Source organism: Gadus chalcogrammus, chromosome 2 (assembly GCF_026213295.1).
Source record: "Gadus chalcogrammus isolate NIFS_2021 chromosome 2, NIFS_Gcha_1.0, whole genome shotgun sequence".
Lineage (NCBI taxonomy): Eukaryota > Metazoa > Chordata > Actinopteri > Gadiformes > Gadidae > Gadus > Gadus chalcogrammus.
Genome location: NC_079413.1, coordinates 4,636,153 through 4,653,774, shown reverse-complemented (window position 1 = coordinate 4,653,774; position 17,622 = coordinate 4,636,153). Strand labels below are relative to the sequence as shown.

The following is a 17,622-nucleotide window of genomic DNA, read 5'->3' as shown; positions in this document are numbered from 1 at the left end:
TATCTGTACCTAGTATAGTTCTATATAATTGTATGTGTTTTCTATGAATACCAGGTATACATTGATAAATTGTATGCCTGTATATATGTGTTACTTATCTATACAAGTATACTACATATAAAGGTATACTGCATTTATATCTGTACACATCTATCCAAGTATAAATACAAGTACGTCTGTATACATCTACAATATACTATGTTTATGCATGTATAAAAGTATATTTGTACAGGTATCTGCAAAGACCTTTGCAGATATACATGTCATGTAGTATTCCTGTATATTTGTATACATCTATTCTGGTATACAAGAATACTGCTGTCAATCATTCCATTGTGAATCTGTCTGAATATTTTTACTGGCGCACTCTCACCTTGAAAGTGCGCAAGCAATAAAAGAAAAGAAAAAACTCATCGTAGATACGTAGCTTACAAATTATCCACAGTTAAGGCAGTGTGATGCAGTTGCCATGGCAACCATGATGGAAATAGACGTGCATCTGCAAGGAAAACATATTGGATTGTTTAGAGATGAAGAGGAGGAGGAAGACTATTCCAGTGACTGACTGCAGATGGACGTGCCGTGCGCGCACGTGTGTCTGCATGCATGCAAGTGTGCGTACAGATGCTTGTCTGCTTGTGTGTGCGTGCTAGACACTGCAGTGCATTAGACGTGAAGCTCTATGAATGAGGGGCAGAGGCCAGAGCATAATAATCCACGTGTGAGGGGGGTCTGCCTACTGTGAGACTATGCTAGCTGCCAACAAAACAGTGCATTCAGCCATGGAACAGCCTTTTAATAGCATGTTCGCTATTGTCTTATGCTAAAATGATGGCCAACCGAAGTTGGCTGCTTGCTTCATAGATCTACATATCTCACATGCATGTTATCTACATGTAACAATGCAGACATCCCTCAGTCTATACTACCACATTGCACCAGCCATCCCCTCCTCAAGCAGACTAGCCGATATTTCATGTTTTTCATATATTTTAACATATTGGCTCTTTGTAATCTGTTCAGCCACGGTGCCTTTGTACTGCGTGACTCAATCAATCCACTTTCACTTGAGATCAGTTGAGAACAAAGACTCTGTCTGAAGACACGTCCGAAACACACACGCACGCACGCACGCGCACACACCACACCAGAACACGCGCACGCACACACACACACACACACACACACACACACACACACACACACACACACACACACACACACACACACACACACACACACACACACACACACACACACCATGCCCGCACATAATCCGCAACGTCCATGGGCCTATACAATATCATAATTAAACGGAATAAATAGATGGAAATCAATGAAAGGGAAAGGGTAGAGAGAGGGAGGGGAGGTTAGGGGTGTGATGGAGAGGGGGTGCGGGAGGGGAATAGGAGGCTATGCATTCTCAAGGCGGTCTTTCTGTTGCAAGAAAAAAAACACAGTACCCTAACAGGAACACGAATTGGCCGTGCTGCTGATGAAGGCATGGGATTGCAAATGGGATTTCATTTGGAGATATGCATGTGTTAGTGGCGGCTCGAAGGGCGGCGGTGTGTTCGGTGTTAGTGGGAGCTTCGCGGATTCACCTCCACAGTGTGTGAAAGGAGAGAGAGAGAGGAGAGGGGGGCGGGGGGTGTATGGACCTCGCCGCCTACGGGACCCACAGGCAACCCCCGATTGTGTTCCGCTCCCATCATCATTTCTGGAGGTGAAGACAAAAGAAAAGGGGGGAGAAAAGAGCATAAGAAAGGGGCCTGTGAATCGGGTTGTCGTGACGGGGCCCCCCGACTTCACCGCCGCTGGCCGGGGTTGTCCTGACGCCTGGGAGAGAGAGGGGAAGGCGGCGTAGGAGCCGACTCCAGACCGGGGTTCCAGCCGTTCACCCGCCGAGGGCCCATTTAGAGCCACAGTCTCAGGTATGCGTCCGGGATAAACCGAGCTAGCCCGGGTTGGCTCGTCAGCATGTATCGCTGGTAGGTGTGCTGGTGTCTGAACGGAAGGCTCCTGTTGTTCGCAGCATCCATAGCGTTTCTATTATTAAACGTGATATGCTAACCCGGTTAAAACTGGCCCCCGATCTGCAGAGGGGAAACATCTGCACCTAATCACCTATTTTATCTTTCGGAGCTAAAGCTGCTGTGCTCGTCATCCTAGCCTCTTAGGTTAATCGGCTTGTGTTTTGTTCACTAATACGTCTGCTGACAGCAAGCTAAACTAGGCTATCTGGTTATGGAAGCTAACTAGCCATATAGCCGCAGTTAATTAGCAGCGGATAATAAGACGTCTTGGCTAACGCTACCAAGCTAAGATAGACATATAGCTCGGCGGCTTATTGCGTTTTATATACCGATGCTAAGACTAAACGTCTTATGTGTTATTATAGCAACATTCAAACCCCCATACAACGTCAGAACTTAGTTGCCTATTTTAGCTTTTTTCTTACACCAAATTACAAATGAGTCCGTGGGTTTAATTATCTCTGGACTATCCACTAAATATCCACTTGGCTGACTCGCCTGCTTATGCAGTGTTTTGATGACATGATTAAATGGTTTTATTTTGTGTGAGGTGTGTATTGTGAATACGGTCGTCTGGTTGTAATTCAGCTGTTATGGATATTTGGGGATGGAAACCCCCGGATAGATCCACTGGATCTGTCCCCAGATGTGTTCACTCAGACCTCTGATGTGTTTTCTGGACTGAGGATATTCTGCTAGGCTGGCAGCTTTCGATAGTCTTACTTTAGAGACATTCAATTGATCTAAATCGAATCTAATTCATAAATAGACTTCTATGTCCTTAAATGAGTGAATGGCATTGACCCCAGAAATGTGTGGATGTTTGTTTTTGTTTGAGTGAATTATGATTACATTTGACAAAACCTCTATCATTCTTTGGAGCCAATTTGTATGCACAACTATTTTATATAAGATTTAAGTTGCTATGATAGTGAATTGAGACCAACTTGAACTAGATTTTCTATCGAACATCGTAGAAGTTCTGATGCATTGCAATGTCTTTTTTCCAAAAATAAACAGAACCCACGTCCTTATCATATCGAAACACAGCATCATACAATCTCTAATACACATGAAGGAGATTATACTTCAATAGTTTTCCTGAAGCACCCTCATTCTTACAGTATTGGATAGATGCATAGTTTTAGCTTGTCTTTATTACACAGAATTGTTGCTTGACATCGTCCTGCCTGATAGGCTGACTTCTAATATGCTGGAGTAAAAAAAAATCTCGACAACCTGCATTTTATCCAAACAACAACACTGATACATTCACAGATAAACTGTGCACTGCAAAAACATAAACAACTACTAAACACAATGATCTAGCTGTCAACAAAAATTCTAGTAAACAACACAAAACATCCCTTCACAGATAACCAGGGTGCCATGTAGCCTACTGCACACAACACATCAACTTGTAAACAACACATAAGTCTAGTGAACAGAAGGCCTCTAGTAACAACCCGCCTCTAGTAAACAACAGGCCAGGCCACTAGCAACAACAACAGCCAACTAGTAACAACAACTGTCAACTAGAAAGAACAACAGGTCACTAGTAACAACAACAGGCCACTAGTAACAACCCCAGGCCACTAGAAACCACAACAGGCCACTAGAAACCACAACAGTCCACTAGAAACAACAACAGGCCACTAGAAACAACAACTAGCCGCTAGTAACAACAACTAGCCACTAGAAATATCTACTATCCACTAGAAACATCAACAGGCCACTAGAAACATCAACAGGCCACTAGTAACAAAACCAGGCCACTAGTAACAACAACAGGCCACTAGTAACAACGGGCCGCTGGTAACAACAGGCCTCTAGTCAACAACAGGCCTATAGTCAACACAGAACTAGTAAATAAAAAGACAAATATCTAGTAAACAAAACAAATCTTTAGTAAACACCACAGATCCCTAGTAAATACTGTAGAGCTCTAGTAAACAACTCAACACAGACCTCTGATAAAGAACAAGGTCATTGAATCTCGGTGACAGAAGATGGATTTCAGAACACTAATCAAACTGTTAAAATGAGGGAAAAAAATTGTAAGAGCAAGGCAGTGAAGTACAGAAATCGATAAACATGTCACACCAACAGAAGTAATTCAAGGGTAGTACGTTGTGAATTCAGCAGTCACATTGCATATGTCTGCCTCCAGCAGATAGGTAGACTATTACAATTTTAATTTTTTTGTAATGTTACCTCTTTTTTTCTTTCCGGATATTTTGGTGAAGTTCATGGAGAATATATTAATATGATGCTGATCTAAATAAATACAACTCAGCTGGTGAAGTATGAGTTGGCGCTAGATGGGAGGCCTTATGGGAAATTTATACTGACGGGGGATGTCACCAAAGCCTAATGTAATTACACTATCAACCATTTCATAATTAAAGCAGGCCCAGCTACGGGGGAATGAACTTGGGCGATCATTTTAGTAACGAACATCTGAATGAATTATCAATTTGTCCTCAGTGGTTTAATGTCTGCACATATGTTTGCTCAAACTGACTCCTAAGCCATACCATGCATATAATTGTAATTCAGAATATTGTCCTTGACTGTATTCTGTGTCTCCTACACAAGTTATACTGTTGCGTCATATCGATAAAGAAATATGCTTATCTTTTTCATGCAAGACTATTGACATATTTTGGGTTTTTATTTTGTGTGTTTTCAGCATTGTGTGGACCGTTCGGGCCATCTCTGGGAAGATGAATTCTACTGCCCGCAGAGACTGGAGAAAGAGAGAGAAACCACAGCATAAACTCCCCAAACTAAAGCAGAGCTACAAAGGAGATTGTGGACTTTGAGGATATCGATGACATGGAGTTACGAAGCAGAAGTGAAGCCAACAGTCAGAAGGTCGATCGATGCATTAGATCCTGAAGAGCACAGAGAAGAAACAAACGGTTAGCCCACAGAGATCAAAGACTGCCACCGCCCAACATATCGTTCACCCGTCAAACTTGTATTAGGAAAGGAATGACCAGTGGAAGAAGCGTCTGTGACTGTTTAAGACGGATGAAGATACCCATGGATTGTGTTCCTCTAGAATCTTCTAGTAGAGGAATTCAACTTGGTGAAGGCTCGACTAGTGTCACTGTAACATCCTCATCCCGTTGTGGTCCTAAACAGAGCTGCAAAGCGCAGTGATGATCGGAGCGTTCGCTGCTACAAGATGCTGTCCTAGGAGTTAACAGAACCTTTTCTTTTTTTTGCACGTGGGTTAGCTATTCCCACCTTTTATCTCAACCCTCGAGTCTTAGCTCTTCTCTCCTTTATGACACTACAGCCCGGAGAAACCATTTGAGAACGTTGCGCCTTGATCATCGAACATCTCAGCTGGTTTCGATATTTTTGTGCCAAACTGCTTCAGCAACATGTGAACAGCCGTGTATCTTGTATGTTTTTGCTGATGGATCTAATTTTGAACTTGCTCATGCACATATAGGTTTTAATAATTTTTCCCCAATATGAGTTTCTATCTTGTCAGGCCTTACTGAAGGTCAGAGAAAAAAAACATTAGATCTGCCTTGATCCTTCTCATACATATTATGGTCTGCCTAGACCTAACCGTTGACTTTTTGCTGCTATAAGTGTGAATATTAACGTGATGTGTTCATCTGCCTCCACTGTTTTAAAGAAGAGATTTCATCGTCCCACCATCAAATTTTAGACTGCCATTTTCTTTTCCTGTCTGCACAGAAGGACTCGCTGCCTTCACTATTGACATTTTTCCCCTGGAAAGTACGAAAAATGCAACACTTTTCAAACAGCCCAGTACCTCCTTCTCTGCCTCCTGGCTTCAGCGGGAGGAGCGGTGGAGGCCCTACTTACCCTCCTCAACCAGCAGATCCCCACATCTCCCCCCGCATGGCGGAGGATTACACGGCCATGCAGCAGGCAAGCCTCCATCGAGGACACCCCCACCCAAGCCAAGCCTCCCACATGCTGGCATACAGCGGCCGTGCCAGGGGGGTCGGAGACTCTCCTGCCCCCCAGGCTAACCTCCACGGCAGCGCAGGCAACAGCGGCGGCAATCCCTACCGCAAGGAAGCCATGGATTACTATTTCTCAATGGGTGGCAAGGAACGACATAGGAGGGGCGGGGTTATGGGCTACGGGGCGGGGTTTGGCTACCCTGGCGTTGATGGACATATACCTCAGCAGTACCGCCACGCCGCATCAGGCTCGGCACAGTCACCTGGCATGATGTCGCCGTACCCGGTGGACTATGGTGCCACGGCTGGCTCTGGGGGCGAGGCAGGAGCATTCTCTCCCTCGCATCAGTACAGTTTGAGCCAGAACCCTGCCTCCATGCAGCTCCGCCAGCAAGGACAGGGATACCAGTCTGCACACCATGGGCAGCAGCATAGGAACTATCCCCAAGCCTCGCACCGAATGAACCCACAGTATCCGCACTACTCCCCGCAGGGAGGCACTCCTTCGGGCTCATCGGGAATGTATAGCCCCCCTCCTCAACGCTACCATGACGGAACTGGTACCGCTGTGTTCGATCCCAAAGTCAACAGCTCTGCAGGTGTTGCCGCCAGCTCCAACTCGGCCAGTTCAGCGTCTGCAGCCCCTAACAACGTTACACACATGGAGAACGTGCAGCAGAGTTACCATGCCTCCCCCTACCCCGGCTACTCCCCACAGAGTCACACCCTCCACAAGCAAGCCCCTCTGCAACACCACAGTTCCCAGCATGGCCGCGCTGCTGGCTATGACCCTGCGGTCAAGATGCAGCAACAGGGCCCGTCCAATGCCTCGCTGTACGCTAAACATCACCAGGCCTCCAACCCCAATATACCTCACACAGTGTCGCAAGAAATCGCCAAATCCCCAATGCACTCCAATGCTCAGCAGAATCCAATCAACCAAAACTTCAGCCCTGTGTCCAATCCGTCTCCAGCAGCCTCTGCAGTGCAGTCCCCCAACTGTAGCTCATCCCCTTCCCCTCTGATGGGTGTCCCGGAGGCCCATGGTAACCCTGCAGGACATCCTCCAGCCCAACCTATTGCACCCCCCCGTGGAGGCCATGGCCAGGGAAGGGTATTGCAGACCGTGCCTCAGCTCAGCCCAACGCCCAACTCCAACAGCAGCATCAGCAGCTGCGGTAGCAGTGGCGGCCACAAGCCTCCGGGCGTGAATGCAGCGATGGCGAGTGGGCACTCGTCGAATAGTCGCAGCCGAATGGGCGCAGGCATGGGAGATAGATCGCGTGAAGATGGCTCCGCGATATACTCATCTCCACTCGAGAAAATGCAAGACGCTGGCCTTAACAGTCTGAATGCCTTGACTTCCCAAGTAGCCAACTTACCGAACACCGTGCAACACATGCTGCTCACCGACACTGTGTTTTCCCAAAAGAAGGGCAAAGATGGCGGACAGATGCAGCAGCAGCAGCAGGCGCATGCCATTCCCCAAATGCAACAACGGAGTCGTAATGCGAGTGCGGCGTCAAGCACCAGCACGGTCAGAGAAGGTAGTGGCGGGGTTGGGGGTGATGGTTCTGAGGCCGGAGCTGACGAAGACTCCCTGGTAATGTCAGAGCGGGGGCCATCGGTCGCCAAGGTTGAGCGAGAGGAGCAGTACTCTGAAGGAGAACACCGACGAGCCAGGCAGATGAGTGGCGCAAGCAGTGGTTCTGAACCTGCAGGCTTCTGCCCGCCTTCTCACAGTCTTAACCAATCGCAGGCAGGCAAGGCGTCCCATGATAAAACAATGATACACTCCGAGCCAATGACGAAACAAACAGGGTTCTCTGAGATGAAACCAAACGAAGCCCGCATTCCCTCTGCGTCTCCGTCTGTATGCCCCCCACCAGCTGAGCCCGGACAACACTATTCCACTGCTCCAGTTTCTCGAACCCACACTTCTCTTTGCGATGATCCTCCTCCCAAACAAAACTGTCGACCAGAGCCACCACATGGAGATAACCGATATGGCCACAGGAAGATGATGGAAGTTAAAAAGGAAGTCATTAAGAGTGAGAGTGGAGCTGTGGTTAAAACGAGAGACAAAGGTGACAATCAAATGCAAGGCAAAGGTGAAGTCAACCTCCTGCAGGATGGTCGCGACAAGGAAAACAGATTTAATAGCGGCTCCAGTGGACACAGTAATGAGCGTGATGGACCACAGAAGATGTCTGAGGAGCAACAAAATGCCAGCAGTGTGGGCGTCATTGTTTCGTCTCGGCCTGAAGGAGGTCACCCAGACAAGACCAAGGGTCTTCAGGACCCTAGCGCCGAAGAGAAAGGTCCCCGGCACTACGTTAGAGACCCTAGCAGTCGCAATGGGGAGGAAGGTGTTGATTTAACTGTTTACTCTGCTCACCACCAACTCCACCAGAAGCCAAATTTTGGACGTTCTCAAAATCACCCACAATTGGCCCCGCACAAATATAGCTACCCTGAGCCACAATACGGCCCTGAAGCTTCATTGAAAAGCAGGGGTAGGAGCGGGCCAGGGGGAGCCATGGAGGCTGTCTCCAGATACCCAGGGCAGCAGCAGCCCCAGTCTGCGTACGGCCCTAATCATTCTAAAGACCTAGTAGAGGCATCGTTAAAGAGGACTGAAGGTGCAGGGCCAAGAGTCCATGAGGATAACGCTCAGTTGCAGCAGTTTCCAAGCCTTTTGCAAGAGGTCCTTCAAGGATATAATTTAGACAGACGTTATGGGCGTGCCGAACAAGCATTTCCTCCACATCTCCAGTTGCAGCAGCAGTTTCAAACCAGACATGGCTTTAGCATGACCGGAATGACCGAGGCCGCACTACATTCCACCCAAATGGCAAATTCTGGAAAGCCCCAACAGTTGAACCACAAGCAAGGGCCAGCTTCTACAGATGCCCATTCCAAGATTCCGCCAAATGGTGAAAGAGCTAAAGGGGGTATGTCCCAGGGTCATTTCCCTCAGGCTATCGAGTCTGTGCCTCCTCCAACCAAACACATCAACCTGGCAGACTATTCATTGCCACAGAAGAAGACCTTATCTACCATGACCCACCCCTCATCTGCAGTACAAGAGCTCCTTCTGCAAGAAACAGAGCCACTAACGGGTAGCTCTCACCAAACTGAGACCCAAAAGTCTTCCGCTACTCTGTTAACGCTGTCCTCCGAACGCCGCTCGGTGATCTGTGATGTTTCGCCAAACCGTCGCAGCACTCCTGAACGGGAAGAGAGGGAGAGGGACAAGGGTCCGGGTGGATCCTCTGTGATTCAAGAGCCGTTTCCCTCAGTGTCAGGGGCCAATGACTTGAGCAAAAAGGATCCAGGGGTAAAACCTGTGGTAAAGATGGAAATGGCATTGAAGGACAGGTGCCCCAGTGCTGCTAATATGCAGCCGGATCGCCATGCCAGTGGATCGGCTAAAGAGGGCGGTTCCAAGCATGTTCATCCTGTTGATTCCTACAGACGAGGTCATGTGGACATGAGCCCCATGCCTCCACATCCTGGCGCCACCCCAAACCCGTTATCTCCACCCTCCAGGCACCAGGCCTATGGCCATGGGTTTGACCTGACCAGTGGCCACGCCAGCGGGTTTCCTGGATATCGCTATGGTGATACGAGGGAAGGCGGCATGATGCAACGAGGAAACCCCCACTTCCCATCCCATCATCCTTACCATAACCTATCCCCCCAGGCCCAACTCTCAAACCCACAGTCCACCACCAAGCATCAGATGTACCCTCACCCCTGTGGCCCTACCCACCCACCCCAGGACATCAGCGAATGGGTAGCAGCGATGAACAGGCCGTCCAAGGAGATGATGATGATGCAGTCCGGAACCTCCCCAGGAAGGCATAAACTTCCTAGCCAATCGGAACAAAGAGTGCGGATGGTCCCTCAGACGGACGGAATGAGCAATGAACCTCTAACCAAAACAACTCTCCCACACCAGAGCCCTTACTACGACATCAAGATGTGGGAGGCATCACACGGGGGCAGAGAAGGTGCGGTATTAATGGAGGGTGACCCCTACTACAGAACAGCTCCCCCTACTGCAGTTCCTCCTCCCTCTGTTTCTGTCGTACCCCATGGGGTCCTTCCTCTGGCATCTAGTTCAAACCTTGTGGAACCTGATGTCACTAGAGGAGCCACAGAGGAACCGAAACCAGCTCGTTCTTTGTCAGCATCCAGCTCCATCAAACCCTTCACCGAGGGCCACTCCGCTCAACTACAGGGGCCGCGACCAGCTAAAGTCGGTGGATCCGGGGATACGAACCCGTTGATGTTGAGGCGGAGAGTGCGGTCCTTCATCTCTCCCATCCCCGCCAAAAGACAGCTGCAGGAGGCCAGGGCAGCCCTCAACTCCCACCATTCCCCCGGGGCCCAGTCTGAGTCAAGCCACAACAATGAAGATGACTCGTCAAGTTCAGACATAGTTTGTCCCCGCCTGTCGTCCCCTATTTCTGGTGAGAATGCCTACTCTCAGTCAATGTCTCCCTCCGGTGGAAAGAGTAAGCCTCTGACTCCTAGGAAAGGGCGCGGTCTGAAACTGGAGGCCATTGTGCAGAAGATAACTCCAAATGTTCAGAAGCCAATGGGACTGGACGGCGAGTCTAACCATTACCCAGGCTATTCTCATCCAGAGCTGGCTTCGTTCAGTGACTCACAGAGCCAAGACCATTACCCAAGAGTTGTAGGTGGTGACGACGGTTACCTTGATGAAGGTCACTCTCTAAATGACCTGACCTTCAGAGGAGTGGACGACGCAGGGCCACTGCCCCCCATCGCTTACCCCTGTGAGCCTCACCAGACCTCCCAGGGTCTCAAACAAACAGACTTTGACTTCGGTTTAGGGGCTGCGGTGGTTTCGGCCTCCGGTGACAAGGAGGACTTCACCCTGCTGGGTCCTCTACCCCCTCCTCCGCCTCTCCCTCGTCCGGTCCAGGGCTCCCCTCCTCCTTCCTCATCGGCACTGTCAGACATCCAACATTTCACCAACACCTACCAGCAGCTGGAGACCCGCCGGGGAGAACAGTCTGCGGCCAACCTCCTCAGACAGAAGCTTCAAGAAAGCGGGATTGGATTTGAAGACTATCCTGGCAGGGACTACTATGCAACCACCCCACCACACCACAGCCAGACCCCGGGACTCCTGCTGAGCCGACCACAACACCACATGTCCTCCGGGAGGTCCAGCCTGTCACCACAGGACTGCAAGATGTCAGACAGTTCTGTGCCGAAAGGCTATTTCCCATCAGGCAAAAAGAAGGGCAGACCTGTGGGAAGCGTCAACAAGCAGAAGCGTGCCCAGGGCCAGAGCCAGAACACATCCCCGGGTCACAACAGCATGCAAGGGGGTCCCCTTACGCCCTCGGCTACCTCTCTAGCTGCCCTCCCCTCCCTCCCCCCCCCACCGGGACAGACCTGCAGCAGCATGTCCGCCTCCCCTCCTCCCCCTCTGGTAGAACGGCCAACCACCCCGCCCCTGGCACCGCCCGTGCTGACCCAGGTGGTGAAGGTGGATGTAGAGAGTGAGGACATCCATCCGGAGGTGGAGGTGAAGCTCCTCAGACGAAGACGAAGAGGGGTGAAGGAAGAGGGTGGTGTGGCGGAGGTCAGGGGTCGCCAGAGGAGGAGGCGGAGAGTGGGAGCGGGAGCAGCCCCCATGCCTCAAGAAGACCGCGAGACCTCGCCGTGCACTGCGGGCCCGCCGGACCCCAGCAGGAAGGGTCCGTCGTTTCCCCACATCCATGTCGAGAAGAAGGTGCCTGAGGTGGGGGCGGTATGCACCATCGTCAACGCCAATGATGAAGAGAAGTTGAAGGGGGAGCGTAGTTCTGTTGGAGGAAAGACTGGTTTGGAATCTCTGCTGGCCTCTGCATTTTCTACCCAGCTCTCCCGGAGGGAGAGGGAGGCGGAGCAGCGGGAGTCCGATGAGGCGGAGAGCAGCCTCCCAGCGGTGAAGGCTCTCCCGTCCTCCGGCTATGTGGTCTCTGGACCTGTGATCACAGAGACCAACCACTCTGGCCGCCTGCTCTGCTGCCTCTGTCAGAAATGGGCAAATTACAAACACCTGGGAGATCTGTACGGGCCGTACTACCCTGCTGAGTATGCCACCAGGCTGCCCAAGAATCAACCGCAGGTGCGGCAGGGCCAAGCCACCGCCGCAGCCAACCGCACGGGGCCGAGCTCCGACAACAACTCAAACGTATCGAACAGTCTCCAAGACTCGGCACCACAAGACTGTCCGATCCCTAGACCTCCTGAAAGCGACTACGCCATCAGCCTGCTGCGACACGCCACCTCCCCCCACCTTGCGGTGAGCGGGTTCTCCCCAGCCGGCGCAGATGAGATGATGATGATGTATCTGTCTGGGAAGCTGAGCAGCAGCTGCAGCTCGGGCGCCAGCAAGACCCCGTCGCTGTCCTGGGACATGCACCTGGACACTCGCCCCATCCCAGAGCTGAAGAGGGAGCCGGATCTTGAGGTTGAGCTGCTGCCCAATCCCCAGCCGCCGCCCCCGGAGGAAGCTCAGCAGCGACCCCAACACAGGAAGCTCACCTCCCACCCGCGCTTCAAGCGAAGGCACAAGTCCACCGAGGACTCCCCCAGGATGGTGCCGTCCAACAGCAAGGCTTCGCTGCCATTCCAGCCCCCGCCCCCCGCCCTGGACTCCCTGGGACCCCTGGCTCAACTGGCTCAGCTGCCCCAGATGCCCATGGACCCCGAGGAGCTGTGGTTCCACGAGGGCTGCATGGCCTGGACCAGCGGGGTCTACCTGGTCAACGGCAGACTGTATGGCCTGCAGGAGGCACTAGATGGTGCCAGAGAGACGGTCAGTACATCTGAACATTTCTTCACCCATTGATGTGGATGTATGTATGTATTTGTGTCTTTTTTTTTCTCTTTTGAAATGATATATTGTGTAATTTCCTGTGTTGGGTCCCTGCTCTTCCTGTTCTGTGCAGAACTGCTCCTATTGCGAGGCGGTGGGCTCCACCCTGGGCTGCTACACCAAGGGCTGCACCCTGCGCTACCACTACCTGTGTGCCATGGAAGCAGGTAGCCACCCTGCTCCGTAACCATAGCTACACTGCACGTTACCGTAGCTACGCTCTGAAACTCTGGAACTAAATGGACGCGAGTTTCCGCCTCCCCCCCAACAATATCATCTAGATTCTTCTGATCTGTAACCTTTTTTTGCTGGTTAACAGCTATATCGGACACGTGGCTTGACTGCTACAGAAAATTACAGCGAGACTAAATGGATATGAACACGTCTCCTGTGTAACATACATAATGATGTGAATGAAATGTAATGAGCATTAACATACATATGCACCCATTTACTATGTAGAGATACAAAATGAAATAACAGATGGAAATAGGTGAGAAAAATAAGGTTCATGGTTAAAGACTAACAATCTAAACTACATACCTCACCATATCTTATCTAAACACGGTTGCCGTGTTTACATCTAACTAAATATCAAAATATTGTCACAGTATCTTCCAGCTGAACTGAATTGACTGACTCAATGTCATTCATTGTACTAGCCACTAGGTGGGAGTGTAGGACATCATTTATACAGACAGTCCATCAGGTTATTTTAATGTAAACTTGGAGAATAGAAACAATTATATTTTATAGTAAATTTGTTATCTCGGTGGGGGGGGGGTTTGAAGTCTTAAAGGGTGTCTAAATGTCCTCTCTCCCCCAGATTGCACGTTGAATGAAGATAACTTCTCCCTTCGTTGTCCGAAGCACAAGGTAAAGATTGAGAGGTTGGTCTTCTGTCGTTACCCACAACATCCAATAACACCACCTTTTAAGATTCCTTTTGTTGATGACGGAGGTATCGCTCTTCCTCTTCCTCCTCCTCCTTTCTTTTTCTGTAGTTCATACAGAGTGGTCGGCCAGCCAAGCCGATCTTCCTGGAACAGTCAGAGAGAGGTTGACACCAACGAAGAAGAAGAGACGCCGGGGTCTGGAGACTGTGAGTGAAGGCAAATCGAGAATCGAGAGGTTGGGATGAATGAACTAGGAAGGAGAGAGAGAGAGAGAGAGAGAGAATGGGGGATGGGGGAAGAGCTTGAGGGATATTAGAGTGTAAAGTGTTCTTTACGCGAGATACTTTAGTGTCATACAAAGGGTGATGTTGTGTGCCAAGTGAGCTGTGCATTATAATAATCTAGTACTACTACTACCACTGTAGCACTTGCAGCAGCTTGCGTATTGGATAAATATTATGCCCTTGCATGATTCTCACACTTTTTGGTTTGCATCTTTGTTGTTGATTGCTTATTTTAAGCTTCTAGTAGATATCTACTAGAATAATACTTCTAGTAGAAGTACTACTAGTTCTTCTACCAGTACCAGTATAACTGTATTAGCTGTATGGGATTAGAGATGATGTTATCTGTGCTGTCAGCTATTAGACGTGCCTTCTGGTGTTGGCTCCCTGTCAGGGACTAGTGGTTCCTGAGTCCTGGTCAGATTTATGAACAAGGCCTGGTGTGTTACAGGGAAGGATGGAGAGCAGGAGGACGAGTACGAGGATGACGACGAGGATGAGGAGCAGCAGCAGGACGAGGAGAACTTCTGAACCGCGTTGCTGCAGAGCTGGTCCGTCTGACGGACAGACTGACGGACACAGAAACCTTTTGTGGAATGTACTTCTCACCCGTTGAGAGAAAACAAACCTTTTGTAGGCCAGGCGTCGCTGTGAACTTTTGACCACCGATAACGAACAGGCAGGGTTACCATGGATACAACGGCGTGTTGGAACACTGGGAACAAAATATCAACAACAAAGTGTTAGCCCCCCTCCCCCCGTCCTATTGACTGGTTGGTTGGTTTGTAGACTGGTTGGTTGGTTGGCTGGTTTTGTTGACTGGTTAGTTGGTGGACAGGTTGGTTGGTTGGGTGCTTGGTTGACTGGTTGGTTGTTTGGCTGGTTGTTTGGTTTCTGGTTGTTTTGTGGGCAGAATGTCATTTTGAGGACGGAGAGGATGAATGGCTCTTCATAGTATTCTTTCATTATTATTTTACTCAGCATTAGTACTTCAGTATTTACGTATGGGAGCGGTCGTGTACTTGTATGTGTTTTATACTCTCAAACCACCCCACATATCATGTTATGTTTTTACACTTCCTGGAGGGGCGGGGCCTGTGAGGGGCGGGGCCTGAAGAACTTGGGACGTCAGGGTTGATTGGCCACACAGACATTAATGCCTTGCACAGGGGTCTGCTGCCTTTGAACATTCACGTGAGTGCGTGTGTGTGTATGTGTGTGTGTGTGCGAGCATGTGAGTAAATGAGAGTACGAGTGTGCAGGATATGCGAGGTGCGAGGCTGTTTTTGGTCCATTATGAAAAGTGTTCTTATTTTTAAGCAAGGCAGTTTTTACGGTACAGATAGTATTGAGGAGAGCGTATAGTTGGATGCTTATTTTCAAGTTTAGAGACGAACTGTTTGCTGTCTTCAGCGCGAAGGAGGTAGGGTCGCGTGCAGCTGGTAGAAGGTCGTACAGGAAGCTGTGTACAGAGACTTCCTGCTGACGGATGACCCACGTTGTTTATGGAACCAAAACCTTTTTTGATGAAGTCGTCATGAGAGCAGCCACCCAATTGGCCACCTGTGCTGTCCAATGAGGCAGGAGGAGGAGGAGTCATAGTAACCAAGTGTTTTTATTTCTCGGCGTCTGTTGGGGCGAGAGTTTGTCCAGTCAGACGCAGCGTTTCCATGAAGCCACAGAGTGCGTCGTACACCGTGTCGTCTACATCATTTTTTTATCGTTACTCTTGTAAAAAAAAAACTAAAAAGTGAAAGGATAGCGCTGAGTCCATGCTGTACTAGATACCTGTCAATATGTATATGAATTATGAATACAACACACAAAACTGCTTCGACTCCTCTGATCTTCACTAAAGTGTTTGTTTTGTCCTGAACTGCTTCTACCGTTTCCTCTCTTTCACTGGCTAGTTGCTCCTCCCCTCTAATGAAACTGGTTTTCTAAACTTCCATTGCTAACCAGCTCAATGTCTTGTCAAAATAAGAAAAATAACTGAATGAGCCAAAGTATACGTAATGGTAAGAGATGTTGGGAAAGACGGTTCATACACTAAATATAACATGGTTTGTATACCCCTTTTCATTGACACAGTGTGTCACCAAAATAGTTGAAGTATGTTCAAAGTACTTATTTTTTCCGCCTTGATATATTAATTATCTATCCATGTCCTCCAATTAATTTATTTGAGTTGAATGTTTGCCAGGAGATATTTAAGAAAGTGTTTAACGTATCTTACTTAAACTTAGTTTTTTACTGGCTTCACCTTATGCATGTTTTCAGTGCATGGTTGAAAGTTTAAATTCCTATCGTTAATCTTTATCAGTCAAAAAGGTATTCATGTCTAGTGGTAGCTCATATTGAAATAACCACTATTTACTTTAGAAAAGCATGATTTTTGGGGATTTATTGATTTTCTACCTCATTGTCTTTATGAATATTTATTTATTTTGTATATTTTTCTTTCTGATTTTGTGAACCTGCGCGTCGTTGTCCTAATTCAACAAAAAAAAAACAGCGCCCTCTGGTTGCAGTAGAGGTCGCTGTTTCAAAGACTGCCGCTGATGGACTCCGCTCAAGCTGCATATCATCTCCTCTCCACCCCGTCGGTTTTCTGTCTCTCTGTCTGTCTGTCTGTTTTACTGGCGCTCTGATTGAAGATACAAAGGACTTTATTGGCGTGGAAAACGTACCTTCACGTGGCCTAAGCACAAAACTAAAATAAGATGCGCAATTCAAAAGAATAAAAATAATAGCACAAATTGTAAATTTATAAAATAGTCTTAAAATATAATAAAATGGTAATTTTTTTATACGGTGAAAATGTGATCTTATGCTATTGTACAATGTTGTAATGGTAAGGATAGGTTTGAGTTAATCAAACCTTGGACTAGGTCATATAATTAATTGTCCTTTACCATTATTGTCAGTAAATGACACTATATAAATCGTTGAATAAAAAAAGTGACTTAGGTGTCCAGTATTTGTTAAAAATGTGTAGCTATGATTATATATTCTGCCAATATACGAGTCTATTTCATTGGTCCAACCACCTTTCTCTCTCATTGGTCTAAACACCCGTCTCTCTCCTATCGGTCTTTCTCAGATGTAGTGGATATAAATTGGAACAGATGGAGTTGTTTTGGATTGAGCATGGGCGGATTAAAAAGGTGTGTGTATTATCTGACCAGCTAAATTAGAGTTGCAGATGAAAAGTGAACCAATCTCTTCAGTGATGGAAGACCGCACGTTCACCTCCCCTGCGCTCTAGACAGGGAAAAAAAGACCTTAGAAAATGTGAGTAGCCTAGCGTATTTTTATAAAATGTGTAATAGTATATTAACCCTTTATTATCATGCAGGTTGCTTTTTTATATATATATATATATATATATATATATATATATATATATATATATATATATATATATATATATATATATATATATATATATATATAAAGATATAATCAATAAAGAACAAGAATATGTTTAACATTTTTTGCATTAAGTAGACGTGTAATGTAAAATATGAATTTTGAATAGTG

At 48.0% G+C, this 17,622-nt stretch overlaps 1 protein-coding gene across 2 annotated transcripts; it reads left to right on the top strand.

Annotated features, from left to right (window-relative positions):
• The first annotated feature begins 1,455 nt into the window (after nt 1-1,455).
• On the top strand, nt 1,456-17,399 carry tcf20 (transcription factor 20). 2 transcript variants are annotated; one of them, XM_056575314.1, is made up of 6 exons: nt 1,456-1,934; nt 4,729-12,839; nt 12,973-13,066; nt 13,726-13,789; nt 13,904-14,001; nt 14,531-17,399. In XM_056575314.1, the coding sequence occupies exons 2-6, from the start codon at nt 5,808-5,810 to the stop codon at nt 14,608-14,610; spliced, it is 7,368 nt and encodes a 2,455-aa protein (XP_056431289.1). In that variant the 5' UTR covers nt 1,456-1,934; nt 4,729-5,807; the 3' UTR covers nt 14,611-17,399. The 2 variants fall into 2 exon arrangements, with proteins under 2 accessions (XP_056431289.1, XP_056431292.1); XM_056575317.1 differs by having other exon boundaries at nt 13,726-13,775; nt 14,531-14,620.
• The last annotated feature ends 223 nt before the right edge of the window (nt 17,400-17,622 follow it).